The sequence below is a fragment of the Xenopus laevis genome, chromosome 2S, assembly GCF_017654675.1.
Source record: "Xenopus laevis strain J_2021 chromosome 2S, Xenopus_laevis_v10.1, whole genome shotgun sequence".
Taxonomy (NCBI): Eukaryota; Metazoa; Chordata; class Amphibia; order Anura; family Pipidae; genus Xenopus; species Xenopus laevis.
The window spans coordinates 150792225-150814525 of NC_054374.1; the positions used below are offsets into that span (position 1 = coordinate 150792225).

At 40.6% G+C, this 22301-nt stretch overlaps 1 protein-coding gene across 1 annotated transcript in view; it reads right to left on the minus strand.

Annotated features, from left to right (window-relative positions):
- Positions 1-17348, minus strand: part of tmem123.S (transmembrane protein 123 S homeolog) — a 31115-nt gene extending 13767 nt beyond the window's left edge. The window contains exons 1-2 of the mRNA XM_018250307.2: positions 17101-17348; positions 4213-4392 (exon numbers count right to left, since the gene is read on the minus strand). Coding sequence (XP_018105796.1) covers positions 4213-4392; positions 17101-17200 — 280 coding nt within the window. The 5' untranslated portion in view covers positions 17201-17348. The remainder of the gene's footprint in view (positions 1-4212; positions 4393-17100) is intronic.
- Between the last annotated feature and the right edge of the window lie 4953 nt (positions 17349-22301).

Sequence of the window (22301 nt, forward strand, 5' to 3'; positions counted from 1 at the left end):
TTTGACGCCAGAGTTTCGTCGCGTGGCGTCGGATCGGACCTAAATCGCCCATGTAGTTCTACCCTTAGGCGTCGTGCAGCATGATTCTCACCTGTTGAACATTATGTTATGCAGATGCAGCCCCGTTGAACTTTACTAAACAGAGGCTATTGGATACAAATGGACAATAGAGGGCGGCAATAATTTGAATGCATCAATAAAGCAGATATTTATTTATATAGCGCTGCTACATGTATATGCATAGCTGTACAAATGGCCAAGGGATGTTATGGTCAGAGGATCTGACAATCCTAATTGGGTTAAACTTTACTGTTCCCACACAGTGACAAACACAGCCCAGCCCAGAGGATTTGGCCTTGTGTTCACTGGACAGATAACATATGAGGGGCCATGAATGGTACGGCTGCCTTTATATTTGTCTGGACAGCGAGAATGATAAGAACAGCAGAAAATGAAGAGGAATTGCATCTCGTCTTCTCCCTTCCCTGTCGATGCCAGACATTTCCAAACGAGCCTGATTAACAAACCGACCAATATCTCTAGCACATGGACATCTGTTGGGATCCACAGGCCACAATACTCATACACTTCTTATAACCAGGGATACTTCTGAGAAAAAAAGAGTTTTACAGATCCATTAAATAAATCAAAGAAAAACAGCAAGTTGAGGCAAGCACTATAGGATGGTGATGATAAACATCTCATGAAGGGAATGCGGAGGCCTTATGTGCGGCAGCTCATGATCTTACCTTGCCGAGTGCAATGCGTCAGTGAGAGATCCTTTAGGAAGCATGTGTAAGAAAAGAATAACACTGGTCTCAGACAAGACTATTCCACAAGGCATACAGCTTCATGATTTCACACCTTAAGGAGAGCTTCAAATGAAGGGAATGGCATGCGTTTATAAGTAAAGTGTCATTCTGTGTACAGTGGGCGAAGAGATGTTTCTACTTCCTAATATAACCTTTTCCCCCCGTTTCCATATGCTACAGACTGGCAGTGTGGGGTTATCTACCCTCTCATTAGGTGACAGGGGGTAGAGCACTGCAACGTGTCGGTTACTAGCGGGTTACCCACAAAAACCTGCGGTACCCTGCGAGTTGCAGGTAGAAGTTTCGGGAGCGGGTATTTACACGGGTCGGCGGTTCTCCGGGTTTGTGGGTCAGGACACGGGTCTTCTCAATAGCGAATTTTACTCCTTTTTTTCTGATCACGCCTACGTCTAATGATGTCACTTCCGGTTTAAAATGACAGCACTTCCTGTTTTACCTCTTTTTTTTCTGATCACGCCATTTGGTAATGATGTCACTTCCGGTTAACAATGGTCAGCGAGTCACAGATCGGGTTGCAGATAAGGTACTTGCGGGTCTGGTTTAACAAATTGGTTCTGCGCAGGACTTTAACAGAGGGCTAGAAACAGGATCCCTCCCTTCTATATAAATCAGGCTGAGAGTCATTTTCTTCCCCAGTTGTTACGAAGGGCAAAGAAAAGAAGAGACAAAACAAGTGCCTGCACCTAAATCAGGAAACCTAAATGACAGAGCACTTGACTCTGAAACCACTCTAGTGGAACAGATGGGAGCCAAAAATACCCCTTTTTCAAGACAAGACGAGATTCAGCTTCCAGAGAGGTGTAAAAAGATCCTTCTGAAATACCAACGGTCCACATTAAGATCCCATTAGGCATCCAACGTGTGAGGCACAATGTACTTTTTAAAAGCAGGGTGTTACATGAGAGTATACTTAGTAGGAACGATGGCTTCATCTCAAACAGATGGAAATGTTTTTGTTCTAAAGTTTTCATTGTTCCCAAGATAGAAGGTCTGTTTAGTCAGCTCTTGGAGGTGACAAATACAAGATCTTCAAGGTTTAAAATGCAGATTCCAACATGGAACATCAACAGCAGTTCCTCTGATCTGCTTGACACTTAAGCTGGCCATAGATGTAAAGATTTTTAAAAGATCCGATCGTCATCGTGAGACCACGATTATCTCGAAATGATCGTACGAATTGTCCATCCACTAAAAAGACCATTTCAGAAGATATTGCCAGGAAAACAAAGGGGAGCTGCCTGCTTGGCCCTTCAAACATAGATAGATTGCACTGGGACCGATAAAGATTTTTTAACCTGGCCAATCAATTTTCTGACAGATGTCGGCCGAAAAATCGTAAGATGTCCGATCGTTCGAATCCCACTAACCTCACAATAATTTCGAAGGATTGGTCGGACTTCACTAAAATAGGTCGTTCGGCAAGAGAAATCTTTGCGTCTATGGGGACCTTAACACTTGAAGATTTCCTTTCGGCCTAGAGGCTGAAAATAGGAAATAACCCAAATTGTGTGTGTGACCGTCGGTGGTGCTGTTCTGTTGAAGTCTATAGAGAACTCTTCTTCCAGGGTATTCACTATGGCAGGACCTCATATCAAGTCACGGGTATATGTTACTGTACTTTCCCATGCAGATAAAAGTAACGAACTGAAAAGCACTAATGTTTAGCCTGTGGCATAGAACTGGGGAATATTTTTTTTTTTGGTCACAAGGCTTGAATCAACAAACATGATCAGTAAACCTGACAATGTTCAGATAATCTCTTCCCCGGCAGCTAAGAACTAGCAGAGGCATAATCACATTAATCACAATATCTCTAGCAAAGCACAAAATATACTTATCAGTAACTGAAAAACCACATATCAGTGGGGGGTTTTCACCAGTGCCTTCCCCTATGTCTGAATTTCCCGGGGAAGGTTCTTTTTCACCCAAATTGCGGTTTTCAGGGTTACAGCCTATGGAGGAATTCAGGTTGCTGCTGGTTATTCTCCGTGGGAGAACATAGTAACCTTATTGCCTTTAGGGTCAGGCCACACAAGCAGATTCGGGGAGATTAGTCGCCCCAGTGACAAATCTCCTCTTCTTAGGGGTGACAATCTCCCCGAACTGCCTTCACCGGCCAAAATCGCCTGAAGCAATGCACATACTGCACTTCGTTTTCTGAAGTCGCCTCACGAAGAAACTTCAGGCGACTTCGGAAAACGAAGAGCCGCCTGTGAATTGTCGCAAGCGATTTTAATTTTAGCCAGCGGAGGGCAGTTCGGGGAGATTGTCGCCCCGAAGAAGAGGAGATTTGTCGCTGGGGGCGACTAATCTCCCCGAAAATAAACTTAAAGGGATTCTTTCATGATTTTTACAATGTCGTTTTTATTTCTAAATTGCAAATAATTTACTCTACAATACAAAATTTCATTCCTGAACCAGCAAGTGTATTTTTTTTAGTTGTAATATTGGTGTGTAGGTGCATCTCAGGCCATTTTGCCTGGTCATGTGCTTTCAGAAAGAGCCAGCACTTTAGGATGGAACTGCTTTCAGGCAGGCTGTTATTTCTCCTACTCAATGTAACTGAATGTGTTGCAGTGGGACCTGGATTTTACTATTGAGTGCTCTTGTGTTAGGGGGCTGCTATCTGGTTACCTTCCCATTGTTTTGTTGTTAGGCTGCTGGGGAGGGGGTGATATCACTCCAACTTGCAGTACAGCAGTAAAGAGTGACTGAAGTTTATCAGAGCACAAGTCACATGATTGGGGCAGCTGGGAAACTGACAATATGTCTAGCCCCATGTCAGATTTCGAAATAAAATATAAATCTGTTTGCTCTTTTGAGAATTGGATTTCAGTGTAGAATTCTGCTGGAGCAGCACTATTAACTGATGAGTTTTGAATTTTTTTTTTATTTCCCATGACAGTATACCTTTAACAAATATAAAATGCCATCTGCAGCATACTGGGTCCTGCAGGTGGCGCTACTGATATAACCAAGGTGCGTCAGTATGCTTTTAATGAGCACAAAGGATCATTCTTTCTCATGGCATTCCTCTACTAACAGGCAGGTAGCAGCAGCCTTAACTTGTTCTTCTCCAGCACAAAACAAAGCCTGTCCTTCTGAGTTTTTCAGTTGCTGCATATCTATGTTATAATCAGTTCATCATTAACCAGAGATAGAAGAGCATTTAGGTCACTTGCCCACAGCCCAATATGAGCTTGTATCTGGTTTAGCTTGCTCCAGTGTGGGGCACGTTACTCTAACAAAGACCTCAGCAGAGTATGGCCAAGACAGGACAACCCGAGGCCCATCATCCCATCAGCTGGTTTGGTCAGACAGGTAAAGACTGGCTGTTGCCAAAAGGATATAATTAAAGGATTATAATTAGTTAGATTACCTGTAGAGGCAGACGTTGGTGGAGCCAGCGTGGATTGGTTGGTGCTACTCACGGCTGAAGTTGGAGCTACAGGGCTGGTGGTATTATCCTTGCTAGCAGGTTCAGTTGTATTGGAGTCTGTTATATTGCTGCCTGCGGTCGGTTGCACGGGAGCACTTGTTATTGTTTTTTCTGTTGAAGCTGTAATCAAAAAGGAAACGTTAATCAAGAGAAGAAAGGCCTTCATCTGAAATAACCCTGTCCTGCTACAAACAGGATCCTCATGGTGCAATTATCAGTATAGCGAACATTGACTTTCACTTGCGCAAAAATGATGAGACTCAATAAAGCCCTGGAAACAAGCTTCCCCATTCATAACAAATCATGACAATAAGAACTAAACAAATACATAGGAAGTTCTGTCCAGTCCACCTCTCACCTGTCCTCTACCAATAACACTGATATTTGATGTTAAGCTTAAAGGAAAACTATACCCCTGAACAATTTAAGTCTCTATAAAAAGATATTGCTTAAACAGCTCATATGTAAAACCCTGCTTCAGGTAAATAAACCATTTTCATAATAATATACTTTTTTAGTAGTATGTGCCATTGGGTAATCATAAATAGAAAACTGCCATTTTAAAAAATAAGGGCCGCCCCCTGTGATCGTAGGATTCACAGTGTACACAAACAAACCATACATGTTAGTTCACATGAGCCAATTAACAGACAGAGTTGTGTCTTTTGCTTCCACACTTCTTCCTGTTACAGTTAGAGCTGCAGTATTTCTGGTCAGGTGATCTCTGAGGCAGCACACAGACCATCACAAAATGGTGGTTCAAGGTAAGAGATGTAAAAGGGCAATATTTACTTAAATATATATTCCAGTTTGATAAGATTTGTTAATATACCACTTAATTTGATTTAATTTAATCTGTTGCTTAAGTATTCATTGTGGGGGGTATAGGTTTCCTTTAATAGAAGATTTGTCTGCATACCATTAAAGTTCAGAATGGGGCTTGGTTCTATTTATTCTAATGTGGCCTAATCCCATTTACGGACAATAACACAGATCACTAAACTGGAAAAATTCCATTGGCCGAAGCCAGAGTTTGTTGTGCCACTGACCACATTGGGATTCCACATGTATTTTGGTGATTGGCCCAAGGGCTGAACCTTATATCAACACGTTTTGGCTCACCCAGTCATTGGGTAAAGATCTCTTGTTTGGGAACTGATAAAAAGACTGGGGAGAGGCCGAGCATCCCCCCCTTCCTAATCATATTGGTCACGGACCACCTTGTCACAATAATCAAGTCTGTTCAGTCAAACTTTACTGCTCCAGACCAAAGCATAGATAAATATTCTCAATGTATGATAACCTTTACTGGAAGGTTATCTTAGAGCAGGGGTCCCCAACCTTTTGTACCCATGAGTCACATTGGAATCCAAAAAGAGTTGGGGAGAAAAACAAGCATGAAAAAAGTTCCTCGGGTGCCAAACAAGTCCTGTGATTGGCCTTTGATAGTCTCTATGTGGACTGGCAGCCTACAGGAGTCTCTGTTTGGCAGTACACCTGGTTTTTATACAACCAAAACTTGCCTCCAAGCCAGGAATTCAAAAATAATCACCTGCTTTGAAGCCTCTGGGAGTAACATCCAAGGGGTTGGAAAGCAACATGTTACTCACAAGGAACTGGTTGGGGATCACTATCTTAGGGCAATGGCATCTGGGCAATTAATATCTATGAGGAGGGTGCCCAGAATTGCTCAGCTTCATTTTTTCTCAGCAGTGAAATATAACTATGGGTGCCCCGTGTGTCAGTTGATTGTTGCTCGGAATGCAATGCTGACCACAGAGTTATCCATCACCCTAGTAACAAAACGCCAGGAATCTCTACGTGAGCCATTGTCCTTACATGTATAGAAACACTTCTCTGTCATCTCCAACCTTCGAAGGAGCAGAACAGAAATCCAAACAGCTGAAAAACCCCTACAAGCAAAGTTAATGAAAAAAATAGCATTTCTAGGTAGACTTTCCCTTTAATCGAAGAAAGAAAAAAAAAATCTGTCGTTCTGACATACTTTTTGAGATGTAACTAATCTGATTAAGGCACCAGCAAAATTAAATAAGTCTCACACAATGCTGATTTTATATCACAACTGCAGACAAGCTGGACGGATCTTGTAATCCTTTCTGGGCCAACATTTCTTATTAAAGGGGAGTTTCGGCCTTGAAGTTAACTTTTGTATGTTACAGAAAGGACAATTCTAAGCAACTTTTCATTTGGTCTTCATTTTTTTCAGTTTTATAGTTTTTTAATTATTTGCTTTTTTCTTCTAACTCTTTCCAGCTTTCTACGAACTCTTTCCGCTGTATTTCTGGTCAGGTGATCTCTGAGGCCTCGTGCTTTTATTTGGTCATAGAACTCCTCGTAACTTATTATATCCTTATATTTTACAATAAGGGGTACTTTATTCACTATATAATACACAAGAGCCACGAATATCCTGTAAATTCTATCTTTAAAAACAGTGCTAAGTGATGTCATCAGTCATAATCAGTGCTTAGTGATGTCATTGCTGTCACATGACTCAATGGACCTGGAGTATAATAATATACAGGTATGGGGCCTATTATCCAGAATGCTCGGGACCTGGGGCTTTCCGGATAACAGATTTTTCTGTAATTTGGCTCTTCATACCTTTAATCTACTAGAAAATCATGTAAACATTAAATAAACCCAATGGGCTGGTTCTGCTTCCAATAAGGATTAATAATATCTTAGTTGGGATCACAGAGAAAAAGGAAATCATTATAAAAAGCTTTGATTATTTGGATAAAATGGAGTCTATGGGAGAAGGCCTTTCGGTAATTTAGAACTTTCTGGCTAATGGGTTTCCGGGTAACCAACCCCATACCTGTACTGTAAAACATGAGGATACTAGAAGTCACTGCGGAGTTCCATGACCCAAGTTCCTTCTACCTGGTTCTTTTTTATGGTCATGGAAATCCACAGTGACTTATAATATCCTTATATTTTACTCACTATACAAAAGTTAGGCACAACTCTCTAATGCTCTACTGAATATGCCGGCACTATATAAAGCACAATAATAAGACTCAAACTGGGGATTAACTTATTCATGCTGGTTTTATGCAGCTAAATTCATTTATAGGTTGTATTTCCCCTTTATAACTATTTTGAACCTAAAGTACATAAAAAACAATGTCACGGGAAGTAAATCGGATTTCTTTCTTTAATGCTTTACTACAGATTCAGTGTCAAAGTTCTGCTGCCTCTGAATATTACGGCCTCTTTGTTGTGTTTTTTGTTACTGAGATACAGAGAGGCCACTCCACCCTCTCAAACAATTGCTTGTGTATTGCATCACATGTACTTGACACATGCAGAACTGCAAGAATAAGCCGTTGCACACAGCTCTTTATTGTCGGTGGAGAGCTTGTGTCCGGTTATTTACACACACCAAGACACATTACAATACATTCATTAGCTGCACATTTGCAGAAACGGTAGCCCTGACAATAATACAATAATATACACATGTTGCTTTGGCTCAGTTTTCACACACTTCATTCAGTTTCTTAAAGTGGACCTGTCATCCAGACATAAAAATCTGTATAATAAAAGTCCTTTTCAAATTAAACATGAAATCCAATTTCTATTTTTTATTAAAGCATTCATAGCTGTTATAAGCTTATTTAAAAATCTCAGCTGTCAATCAAATATTGTCTGCCCCTCCTCTATGCCTTAGGCATAGAGGCGGGGCAGATAATTACTTTCACTTTCCATTCAGAACTTCCAACATGTCACTGCTCTCCCCACATTCCCCCGTTCTCTTCACCATTTAATTGTGTAGCCAGGGCATGGGGATGGACATCAGGTCCCCCATTCTGGTGCACAAACAAGATTCTGAGATGATGGAAAGCTTGTCTTAATAACAGTGTACACAAAATGGCTCCTGCCTGCTTGTTATAATTATGAATTCCCAGACTGAAGAAAACAAGATTCAAATAATTTATATTGTGTAAATAAAGTTAATTTTGCTTGACTAATGTGATAAAATAGGATTTTGAATAATTTTTTTTGGGTGACGGTTCCCCTTTAAACTGAGTCTTAAAGAAATTAAAAGCGAACTTAAAGGGGTGGTTCACCTTGAAGTCAACTTTTAGTGGCAGATTTATCAAGGGTCGAAGTGAAAATTAGAATTTTTTAGTTTCTTTTATGGCCAAAACTGTCAAATTCAACTAGGGAATTGTTAAAATTCTATTAGTTTTTTTTAAAAAAAATTGGAATTAGATTTTTTGAAATTTACCATACACTGGCCCTTTAAGAACTCAAATTGAATGGTAATCTCCATTTTTCCACATTTCCGTCTCCGTAATACCAATAACAAATAATCTCGCCTTCCCCTCGGCACTCCACCCCAATATCTTTAAGGATTGGCTGTTGGATGGGCACTTGCAGTTCATCCATCTCATAGAGCAAGGACAACTGGCGGACTTGCCACTTTTAAGACAAGCGAGACCCAGGGCATTTTTACAGGACTACCACTATTGCCAACTCAACATTTTTATGGTTATTTAGGAGGAACTAGTAAATTAGGAAGATCACTCTCCCCCCTTCGAAAAGCTATGTAGTGCCAAAACACCACCTAAACACACGGTGTCTCTCATATATCACATGCTGGATAACAAACAGGGGAGAGATCCCTCTCCTATTTGAAAGCCTGGGAACAAGATCTCGGCTTAGAAATTCCAGAAAATGCCTACGAGCCCTACAACGCTAATCTCATGTTTAGTTCAAGGTGTTGCAAAATCCAGGAATTTAAAGGACCAGTAACAACATTTTTTTTTTTCATTAGTATATATCGAAAAATATACACCAACACAAATTAAACTTTAAAATTGGCAAGCCTTTATTAAGAAATAAACTTACCGAAACTCCACTTCCGCTCCTTCACAGAAAAGGCGACACGGCGATGATCCATCCTGCGGCACTCTATTTCTCCTCCCTGGCTATCGGCCATATTGTACTGACAGCGTGTGAAGCTGCGTCGTGCATTCCGGATACCTCGATGTACTGTATGAAACAAGCCTGAATGAAAAGCACAGCCATGGAAGGACTGAGTGGGAATTGTGCAAGCAGCCACTGTCGGGATTTTATCTCTCACCCGGCTCTGGGGCGCCATTCCAGGGAGGAGAAATAGAGTGCCGCAGGATGGATCATCGCAGTGTCGCCTTTTCTGTACAGGAGCGGAACTGGAGTTTCGGTAAGTTATTTCTTAATAAAGGCTTTGCAATTTTAAAGTTTAATTTGCATTGATGTTTTTTTTTTGATGTATACTAATGAATTTTTTAAAACAATTTTTTGATGTTACTGGTCTTTTAATTATAACATTTTAAGTAGATGGTATTTTACCACATTCAGGCTAGGTAAGATATACCCAGACGCAAACACTATATGTTGGAGGTGCAAGTCAGATATACCCAGACGCAAACACTTTTTGTTGGAGGTGCAATTCAGAGGTTGGAACGTTACTCCACATATTTTGGGAGTTTTAAATAACTCCCATGAACTCGAAATTCGACCCTTGATAAACCTGCCCCCTAGTATGTTATAGAATGGCATATTCTAAGCAACTTTTCAATTGGTCTTCGTTATTTATTTTTTGAATTAATTTGCCTTTTTCTTTTGACTTATCCCAACTTTCAAATGGGGGTCACTGACCCCATCGAAAAAACAAATGCTGTGTAAGGCTACAAATGTATTGCTGTTGCTACTTTTTATTACTCATCATTCTATTGAAGCCTCTCCTATTCATATTCCAGTCTGAATGATCTATTGTTCTAGAACTTGGTGCATTTGGACTGATGCCGAGCTTCCCACTCTGGAAAGTGACATGTAATTGTTGGGTTCCTAAAATCGGCACCATCCGGTCCTGGTAACCAGTTGCAATCACTTTAGGGAAACTCACTGACTTCATATATTTTTGGTCCAGGTGACAAAATATAAAGGGTTTGGGACAAAACTACTACAGGTATGGGACCTGTTTTTCAAAATGCTTGGGACATGGGGGTTTCCAGATAATGGATATTTCTGTAATTTGGATCTTCATACCGTAAGTCTACAATAAAATCATGTAAACATTAAATAAACCCAATAAGCTGGTTTTGTCTCCAATAAGGATTAATTATATCTTAGTTGGGATCAAGTACAAGCTACTGTTTTATTATTACAGAGAAAAATTTGGATTATTTGATTATAATGGAGTCTATGGTAGACGGACTTTCTAGATATCGGATTTCCGGATCCCATGCTTGTAATACTCAAAATGCAGTCTGGTAATACAAAGGCTTCCCAAAAGGAAACGATCTATAACAAGGGCTGGTCTTGCTGTTTCAGAAGAACTTGTATAGGAATGAATGTTTTCCCCAGTAAGGACCTCTGGATGTCAGAACAAGGCTGCTGTTCCTGCCCACCAGTTGCCCGACGTTTCCTTCAATCCCTAAAATAAGTTTCACAGCACAACATTCCCATTCTGCTGTGATTTAATCACGATGATTGCAAGTCAGTAGCAAATAGTATGGACAAAAATTTTTTTTACAGACAGAGAACAGCAGCCCGGGATTGCAAAAGATTAAGGCCATATACCACGTTGACCACTTTTTCTCCTTAAAAAAAAAAAAGCACAATATTTTTTTTTACCTTTGATTTCAGTGTTATTTTAAAACAGTTTTATGGACATTATTCCCAAAAACCCCTGGCGCAAGCACCACATAAAAACTATATAAAAAGGGATGAGACCAAATACTGACTTTTAGCGGGTTATTTACTAAACTTAAAATGTTTCTGATTTTTTAAATAAAAAAAAAAAACAGACCAAACTAGAATCCCCGACTTGACCTTATTTATTATTCGAGCGAAAACCCAAATCGAACGTTTTTATCTGCGGTTTCCCCCTGAATTGCTCAATTTTTTCGGGCTTTTTCTTAAAAGACTGGAATTTTTTCGGATTTTTGCCGAAAAGGTCGCATTTCCGGCCTAATTCCGGTGCAGACCACAGAAACTGTAAAATAGGATAGGGACCTCTGCCTTTAACTTATACACAACCTCCGCAGGTCTGAGATGGGGGCTTTATGGATTCAGGCTTTTTGCTGCATCAGACTTTAATACATCACAAAAAATTTGATTTTAAACCCCCCCCCCCTGAAAACTTCTAGTTTTGCCCCAGAAAGCCAGACCCTTTGGACAGCCTCAAGCCTCATTAAAGACACTAGGACACAAATAACTTGTTTAATATAAACACCCACATAAAAATACGATGACAGTATATTAGGGTTGCACTGGGATTTTATTTATTAAGGATTCGGCTGAGTCCCAAATCAAATCGGGAAGGGTAAAAAAATAAAAAATAAAAATTACATGGCCAGTGCATGGAAATTTTCAGGGGTTGGGTTTGGCTAGATCCTGGCTGAATCCCAAACTGAATCCTGGATTTGGTGCATCTGGACAGTATATCTTCCATCAGTGCTAGTGTGGTGTGTCCAATGTTTTTAAACAAGTCCCTTAGTGTCACGTTGGCCAGTCGACCGTTTACTTGCCTAGGAATAAAATAGCATTGATTGGCAGAACTCGGCTTGCCAGGCACTAAATATTCCCTAAACTGACACCACTTTCAAGCAACTCCTTTCCAAGTGCCAAATGCTAGAATGACTCCAGTTGAGACCCACCCTTCTGTTTTTGCACTGCAGTGATTTTTTGTCTCTCTCAGCTCAGGTTTCCTCCTGAAATACATCTGGTCAGGGGCCACCCTTGAGTTGTAATAAAGGTAACAGCTATATAGAAAAAATAGGCCACAGTTCCAAGAATGTCTATTACATCAAATAAATGTCTACATCCCAAATCTCATGGCAACTGACCTTCAACCTGGTCTTCAATCTTCCAGGCTGGGCCCCCTACTAATGCATCCGGCCCATCTAGGTGGGCTTGCCTATTCCCTTTATGACACACCATAGAGACATAGTAAGTTAGGTTGAAAAAAGATACACTTACATCAAGTTCAACCTTTTCACTCTATTTTAACCTGCCTAACTGCTAGTTGATCTGTCTTTAAAGGAACAGTACTACCAAAAACTAAAAAAAAAGTGTTTTAAAGAAGAAGGAAAGGCAATTTACATTGGGGTGCCAAAAGTTAAGCATCCCCAATTGATTAAATTTATTTAACTGACAACCCGGGCCGGTGCTCCTATCAGCAGAAATCTGCACCGGCCCCGGGGTTTGTCCAGCGAGCACCACGGAGCTATCGTCTTCCATCTTCTTCCATTTTCAAATCTCCTGGGGCAGATGCATGAGCAGTAGAACAAAATCTGGTTGTTGGTTAAAATTTGGCTTTTCACTCTACTGCGCATGCACAGCCATGAGAAAACCAAAGAATCAGGACGAGGATGTCTCCGTGGTGCTCGCTGGAAGAACCTTGGGCTGGTGCAGTTTTCTCCTGATAGGTGCACTGGCTGGGGATGTCAGGTAAGTAAATACAATCATTTGGGGTGCCTAACTTTTGGCACCCCCAAGTGTAATTTGCCTTTCGGCCTCCTTTAAAGGAATGACAATATAATTTATTGTTGCCCCGCAGTGGTAAAACTGGTGTATTTGTTTCAGAAACTCTACTATAGTTTATATAAACAAGCGGCTGTGTAGCCATGGGGGCAGCCATTCAAGCACAGGATACACAGTAGATAACAAATAAGTACTACTATAGTTTATATAAACAAGCTGCTGTGTGGCCATGGGGGCAGCCATTCAAGCACAGGATACACAGTAGATAACAGATAAGTACTACTATAGTTTATATAAATAAGCTGCTGTGTAGTCATGGGGGCAGCCATTCAAGCACAGGATACACAGTAGATAACAGATAAGTACTACTATAGTTTATATAAACAAGCTGCTGTGTAGTCATGGCTGCCCACATGGCTACACAGCAGCTTGTTTATATGAACTATGTTTCTGAAGAAAATACACCAGTTTTACCAGTGAAGGACATTGCCTGACTTTTATCATTTGCAAGTGACAACTGTTACAGAATGCAATTACAATTCACAGCTAACACAACGATAAGCAGCTACAAGCAGTGGGAATGGGCGTTCTGGCTACTGTGGCCCTGTGAGGAATAACCCTGTGCTGATATATATGTGCTGAATATGTCTAACTGATGCACCCCTTGCCACTGGATCTTACTGGCACAACCATTTGATGGAAATAAACCCATACAGGGGCATCTGGCTAAATCTGTGGCAACCCTCCTATAGCTGGAAAGTCCTGAGCAGCGCTGGCCAAATGCTCACAATCAAGCTTTGTTTCTTTGCTTATCTACCATCTCCTGCTTAAAAGTAAAACACTGTGTATTGAAAATACAAACAATGATAACAATGCAGGGAACTGGCGCTACTATTATGACATAAACACGAATTGTGACAAAACGTATTGTGCAAGAAACGAGTGGGGAACCTCTAACCACAGTGGCCGAGGAAGCCATTAACCCTTTCATAATAACAGATCCCACGAGAGAACTATATAGCAGGTATTTTCATTTTTTAAGATTATAAAACTATTACAGGAAAATGCATGCTTAATCTAGAATCTGGAAACTGTGATTTAAGCAGCATGAAATGTGTACAGATAAACCGACATTCATTATGCCGATATTAACAGAGCAGAAACATGCTCCCCGGCTAATGCAGAAGTCTCTGCTCTTGATATGTAGCCTGAAACCCCCGATACTCTCTAAGGGGTCACTGTAGTGCCTCCAATATTTCTTTCACCATTTTATATTTGGGAGTTTAAGACCTACAGTTTTAACGACTGACAATTAACGAGAAGTCTGCATGAGCACTGTTAGTTTCCAGCTCGGTTGGTGGGTGGGGAAAAAAATCCTAGCAATGTCCCTTTATTGGCTTTAATGGCAGTTAACTCGAAAGAGACAGGAAAATAGCTGGTCAATACACTAATTAAAGGGCATGTAAAGGCAAAAAAATAAAATCCCATTTTTACTTTCTTTAATGAAAAAGAAAACTATCTCCAATATACTTTAACTAAAAAATGTGTACCGTTTTTATAAGAAAATTATATTTATGAACAGCAGAGCGAGCCCCTGCCTTACTTTCCAGCCATGCAGAACTCAAGCAGCTTTGTTTATGATGATCCCTAAGCAGCCCAGACCACACTGAGCATGTGCACAGTCTTAGTCTTGCAAAGATGTTTAACAAAGTTACAAGATGGTGACCCCCTGTAGCCAACTTTGAAAGCATAAATTATTTGTTTGATTAGGCTTGTGGTGCAGTAAGTTCATGTTTTTATTTAGTATACAAAATACAGCATTTCTAGCTGTTTTCTATTTTAGACTTTACATGCCCTTTAAGGGCATTTTTTTTTCGAAAGGAAGCTTTCATATAATGTTTTACTGTTTAATACAAACTTTCTCCAACTTTGCAGAACCAGTGGCTGCAGCAAAATAATCCTCCAAATAGAATCCCAGTTTATTTGTTTAAATCTGGCTCCATGATCTTTGTCCCTGCAGCTGGAGTTGGAAACAGTAAAGGGGATGTAAAGGCAAAAATAGAATCCAATACAAATCTCTACACAGTCGCCGACTGCGCTACAGGGAAACAAACAAAGCTGCTTGAGTTCTGCATAGCTGGGAAGTAAGGCGGGGGCTCCTCCTGCTGTTCATAATTATCATTGTTTCCCTGCAGAGCAGTTAGGGACCGTCTGACAATTCCTATCCACAGCAGTAAACGAAGGGAGCATTTCACTGCATACAGTCTTCTTATAAAAATGGTTCACATTTTTTATTAAAGTATATTGGAGATAGGTTTCTTTTTCATTAAAGAAAGAAAATTTTTTTTTGCCATTACTTGCCCTTTAAAGGGATACTGTCATGGGAAAATGTTTTTTTCAAAATGCATCAGTAAATAGTGCTGCTCCATAAGAACATCACTCAATAGTAAAATCCATGTCCCACTGCGACTCTGTTACACTGAGTAGGAGCTGTCTCATTTTGGCTCCTACTCAGTGTAACAAACATATTTTCCGTACTGGCGCAAAATAAACTGTGGAAGAAATGGTTTCAGCTACATATCCTGTGCAAATAAAGGCAGCTGCACGTCAGCCTAATCCAATTTCAACTCATGCAAAGCAAGATGAGATGTAAGAAGAGGAAAGTGAGAATAGAAAACAGTTTCGTTTGTCAACTGCCCCCCCTGTCAGGCACTGGGTCACATGACAACTAAAAACTGTCCCTGACTTTTCCATGCCATTCCCAGGTATCCGGGGTTTCCACAGCCGGCCCTGCTCAGGTCACTCACCCAGAGCTCAGTATGATCTCACTGTATTCATGTTCCATATTCCCATACTTCTAATTCCCATAATTCTAAGCAACTTTGCAATTGGCCTTCATTATTTATTTATTTATTTTTTAAATTATTTGCCTTCTTCTTCTTCCAAGCTTTCAAAATGGGGGTCACTGACCACATCTAAAAAAACAAATGTTCTGTAAGGCTACACATGTATTGTTATAGCTACTTTTTATTACTCATCTTTCTATTCAGGTTGTTTGCAATGCATGGTTGCTAGGGTAATGTGGACCCAAGCAACCAGATTCACAAAATTGCAAACTGGAGAGCTACTAAATAAAAAGCTAAACAACTCAAAAACAAAAATGAAAACCAATTACAAATTGTCTCTGAATATCACTCTCTACATCATACTACTGTAAATGTTAATTTAAAGTTGAACAAACCCTTTAAAGGCCAGTGCACGAACCTTCTTTGCCCCCCCCCCCATTTGTGCCTGTATGTTATCCACCTAATTAGACTATAAGCTCTGCCGGGCAAGGACTCTGAGTATCACTCATTCATTATAAGGGATAATGTACCCCCTACTGTAAATGATAAGGATATTAGAAGTCACTGAGGGGTTGTTCTGTGACCATATAAAGGCACAAGGCTGCAGGCTGAGTTATACAGGGAACTCTGAGTATCACTCATGTATTATAAGGGATAATGTACCCCCTACTGTAAATGATAAGGATATTAGAAGTCACTGAGGGGTTCTGTGACCATATAAAGACACAAGGCTGCAGGCTGAGTTATACAGGGAACTCTGAGTATCACTCATATATTATAAGGGATAATGTACCCCCTACTGTAAATGATAAGGATATTAGAAGTCACTGAGGGGTTGTTCTGTGACCATATAAAGGCACAAGGCTACAGGCTGAATTATACAGGGAACGCTGAGTATCACTCATGTATTATAAGGGATAATGTACCCCCTACTGTAAATGATAAGAATATTAGAAGTCACTGAGGGGTTGTTCTGTGACCATATAAAGGCACAAGGCTGCAGGCTGAGTTATACAGGGAACTCTGAGTATCACTCATGTATTATAAGGGATAATGTACCCCCTACTGTAAATGATAAGGATATTAGAAGTCACTGAGGGGTTGTTCTGTGACCATATAAAGGCACAAGGCTGCAGGCTGAGTTATACAGGGAACTCTGAGTATCACTCATGTATTATAAGGGATAATGTACCCCCTACTGTAAATGATAAGGATATTAGAAGTCACTGAGGGTTGTTCTGAGACCATAAAGGAACAAGCGTTTAAACAGGTCAGGGAACCCCAGAGGCGAATTCCAATCCACAAGTGACATCACTAAGCAGCAACTTAAACATGACATCACATATATCTTGCAGGATATTTCTGTTCTCTTATTATAGTCTGTATATCACAAGGTTAAGTTGATGAGACACGAGAGCTTCCTCCTCACTCTCAGTAACGCCACGCACCTTCCGCACTCCACTCTCTCCCACTCACTTACTTGATGGGGGTCCAGTGGGTTCGTCGCTCCGCACTCTACACGAGACCGTTAGCACGAGAAGGAGCGCTGCCCCCAGCCACTTATTCCCGGGGAGTCTCATGTTAGTTCCACTCGGGACACAAATGAATCCCTAAAGCGCCCGCAGCAAATCTAACTCTCAATCGCTCTCTCCAGCCAACCCTATTGCCTAACTCCGCGGGAGCGCGCCACGTGACGCAGCCTCCGCCCCGAGCGCGTCTCCAACTGGAACGCAAGCAGCTGCTCGAGAACCACGTGGGTGTGTGCGTTCCACCGAGTCTGTCATGTTGCGTCACAAGACTCCTGCTGTTTCCTCCCTGACAGTTGGCTCCTGCTGGATGGACGCAAATTGTTTTGGTCAGGCATACAGTGCAAAAGCAAGACCTGTGCATATTAAAGTCATTATATAAAACACACACAGATATCTATAGTTTTAACAGAAGTAATAGCGTGACACGTGCTTACCTCAAACCCCCAAGTGGCCCACGTGTTTATTGAACATTTGTTGCTTTTTATAGAGTCCAGTGTTTGGTTTAGGGCTGACAAATCAAGAATCCTGTTGCTTCTAGGGCTGCCAACTGGCCTGCCTGCTAAAAAAACACAGTGATGATTAGGGTTGCCACTATTGGCTGTGGCTAAACCCGAACAATGGGGGCGGGGCAAATAGCATTGGGGTTGAGCAGTGATCTTGGGGTGGGCATGATGACATCAGAGGCAGGTACAATGATGTCATGGAGCTATGATGCTGCGTCAGGTTTATAACATTGCTTATATGCAAATGGATGGATTTCTGGCCAGTTTTAAATGGGACCGAAAGTTTTGAACGAACAGCCCTTTGACAAACCCAGATGCCCAGTTGAAACCCTACCTCTATTTATTTTGCCCGATGAGTAAGACCAATCCTTTAACTACAGGTATGGTATCTGTTATACAGAAATCAGTTATCCAGAAAGCTCTGAAATACAACAATGCTCATTTAGAAAAACTATTTCTTATTTTTGATTGATTTCTGTTTCTTTAATAACAAGACATGAACTGCACTTCATAATAACTAAGCCATGTCAAGGTGAGTGATCTTGGTATTTAATTGGTTTTCATTTGGCCAGATTAATATTCGGGTTTCACAAGGTTCCAACAGGCCTTGGAAAAACCGAACTGGTCGGGTCAAAAGGGTACAGGTGACAACTCTAGTGATGATGCCAATGGTATTAATAGCATTATGTATCAACAACAGCACCAATCACGAGTTTCTTTTCTTTAAAATGCCTTTATTGAAACATGGGTTCTGACTCGGACAATCGACAATCAAGGTGGCTTGATAAAAGACCAATGGCGGTCTGAAACGTTGCAGAGCCCATGTTTCAATAAAGGCATTTTAAAGAAAAGAAACTCGTGATTGGTGCTGTTGATGATACATAAACAAGTTGGAGGTGGAAACTGTTGGACTTGCACCAGATTGAAGCAAATTGGAAGGGATAGGTGCTGACTTAATACCTTGTTAATGTTATTAATAGCCACAGAACAAAAGTACAGTAAGGCGGGTATTCTTTTCTAGAAAAAGTGACAACCCTATATGGAAGACACTTGTCTAAGCGGCCTATGTATCATGCTTAGGGTTGCCACCTTTTTGCCAGTGGTCGGGCGGGCCGTGATGTAAAAGGGATGGAGCCACATTGCGAGATGGCCAGAAGGCGGAGAAAAGTTACATTTTCAGCGGATTGGGGGTGGGCCAAGGGCTCTTGTTAAGGGTATTACATTGCCAGTAAATTTGTAATAGCGGCAACCTTAATCATGCTGTGTAAAAATTAGAGGGAAATATCACTGGCGATGTTGCCCATAGCAACCAATAAGTTATAGGGTTTCCACCTATGAGCTGAGTGTCTGTAGTGTTGGTGAGTGGGGTGATAATATAAAGGCAGAGGGTGATATTTTTTTGGGGGGTGGAGCGAAAGGTGAGGGAGAGACCTGCATGGGTCTGTTTTTAAATACCCGTACCCAACCCGGAATGGGTTAATGGAAATCAGCCCATGAAGAGACGGCATGATGATATCATGACGTGGCGATCGGCAATTGCATACCTCCCAACATTTTGAAATAGAACGAGAGCCAGAAAGATTTGTTGTGTGGAGAAATCTTGGCCACGCCCATTTTTGTGACCACACCCCCTAATTACCGTGTTCAATTTACAAAATTTGACAGGTTATGAAAGTTTAAACATATTTGTGTGGTTTTTATGTGTTGTTACAGTTTTGCTAATGAAGGTGAATTGCCCTTTAAGCTGCAAGTCACAGTTTCCCCAAGAGACCTACTTATCTTAAATTGTTATAATTGCTTCTCTGCTTACCTTAAATTGTTACAAAATTATCTACGTATCTATTCTGGGCTCTCTGCCAAAAGCCAATTAAAGTTAGAAACTTTGTATCTTTTTCTGGCTGTTCAGTGCAGGAAATCAAAGAGAAACTCAGGACATTTCAGTAACAAACGCAGGACTTAGGGTTGAGCTGTCAAAATCGGGACGGTCCTGCGAAAAGTTGGGAGGTATGTAATTGGTCGATCTCCGTATCAACCTAGGGGCACCTTGGTTGGTTTTCCTGATTTGGAAATAGTCCTTTTGAAAACCGGACCGTCCATGTCCAAACCAGACAGGTGGCAACCCTAATGGCCAATTAGATTTCAGTAGTTACCTACAAACTGGAAAACAAAAGAAAAAATGTGTTTAGTTGCTGTGGGCAATATCATCAGTGAGTAAATAAAACAAGCAATAGGTCCCTTAGGATTCAAAGTGATGCCAAGCAAGTAATGCCTCTTGAAAATGCCCAGTTACACCATCATGCATCTATCGCTTCCCAAAACTGTCTGTTTTCTGAGGTAATTTGGTTGTTTTGCAACAGCAGTGCTAACTGTAATTCAGCTGGAAAATCAGGACTGTAACTCAGGCACAATTTACAGGGACCAGCATACCTCCCAACATTTGAAAAATTTGAAACATTTGAAAAATGCAACGAGAGACAAAAGGTTCAGTGAAATTTTTCTCACCACACCCATTGTATGGCCAAACCCCATAAATACATGTGGCAGATTATGGAAAGCGTGAACACATTTCTAGGAGTTTTAGGGCAATGTTTGGTGTGTTATAACAGTTTTGCTAATGAAGATGAAATTGCCCTTTAAGATGCAAGTCTCAGTTACCCCAAGAGATTGGTTATCATATTAGGTACAATTGTATCAATATGCAGGTGCTGAGTATTCTGAGCTCCCTGTCAAAAGCCTTTTATTTAATTGCATTTCAGGAACTTTGTATCTTTTTCTGGTGTCAGTACAGGAGATCAAAGGTAAATGCGGGACATTTCAGTAATAAATCAACTTCACTTTTGTTTTAAATAGGTCATCTCAATCACTAAATGGGAATCATGGCACAGACAGTACTTTTAATCTTTTTACACAAAATGCGTAAACCTGTATATTTAGACATAATAAACTTTTTCTACTTACTTTTATTTGCCTGGTGGAAGAATGCCTTTATTTTCAGTGCCTGCTCTACAAATTTCCCAAAATACGAGGTGCTTCACTTCTCTGTGTTTACTAACATTATCAGACTAGAAGCATCTTCAAAGATTTCTTTAAAACCAAGTTAAACGTCCTGATCCATCCAGTTCTTTACAAGTTACCATTTAGCTAATATTTAAATTAGATGACGCTATTTCCACTTTGTTTAGATAAATAGAGCAATGAGCTTTGGTTCCTTCTTTCCTGTTCTGTTCCTTCCTAATGTTTACATTTAACACATCCTTTAGGAAACACGCCAAAACCTTAACTTTGTGTTTCACCTTCTGCAGCTTTATCCTAAATGAGAGCTTTAAATTTATATGACTACTATTAGAAGACAGGGCTTAGGAAGCACATGCATTTCCATGTAGAAAATGACCATTTATCTAGAGGGCCAGGTAGTTCCTGTTCATGTCAATACCAGTCATAAACCAGCAATTAGCCTAGAGTTGTAGGAAGCACATTGCCTACACTTCAGAAAGGCCTCCTTGGGGCATTATGCCTCATTCCCAGAGACATCAACAAACTTCAGGTCATCCTAAAGGTAATGGTTTAGTCCTGGGAATTTTTAAGCCAGTATTTTAACTCTCTCCAAATAGTTACCATTGCTTGAATAGTGCTGGCACAAATTTGGGCTAATGAAAAAACACAACACAAAATAAAGTACAGCTTGTGTGTTAAATACCACCCACATTTTAATGGGCATTGAAGGAAAATCCCTATATGGCTTTGGGTGACAATAACCCATGTGCTTAACTCTTAAGAGCTTTAGCACACGGGCAGATTCGGGAGATTTAGTCGCCCGGCGACTAATCACCTCTTCTTCAGGCCACTTTGGAAATTGAAGCGCCACGAGTGCATTGCCGTAGGCAATTTTTAATTTTAGCAGGAGGAAGGCAGAGGGAAGGCAGTTCGGGGAGAGGCGATTAGTCGCCAGGCGACTAGATCTCCCCGAATCTGCCCGTGTGCTAAAGCCCTAATGGTTCACTTTGCAAGTTTAAAGTATTGCTACACTGGGCAGTGATTGCACATTTCAGGGGGTCAAAATTCTAAGTAAAAAAAAACATATTGCTTTCTGCTTCTATGTTTGCACTTTGCTCCTTGCACCCAGTGCCACAGTCTTCCTGTTCTGATTTATAAAAAGCTATTTTTTAGCACAGGCATTCTTTATTGCAGGACTTGGTGGACATATACAGTACAAGCACCCCTTGGTGTTGCAATCTTTAGAGAGGACTCTCCTTTATTTCTAACAAAGTTACAGGTATAGGAAACATTATGTAAGAGGTCTGCTGAACACGATCAATGTTATGTGTATTTTTCACCAGTGTTAAACTGGTAAACAGTGAACTCCATGGAGAATGACTGTTGCTAAAACTTTAGGCAGGTACAATAAGTTCAGTACATAAAATATGGCATTTTTAGCCATATTCATTTTTAAGATTTAGTTCTCCTTTAAACCCCTGGCCACCAATTTGTATTTTTAAACTTAAGGGGCCCTGACCACCAATGTTTCTTTTGAATGGGTAAGGGGGCCTTGACACCAATGTGATTTTTTAATTTGTAGAGGGGCCTTAACCACCAATTATTTTTTTAAGCCATAACCACCAATGATTTTCTTTTAACTTGTAGGGGGACCC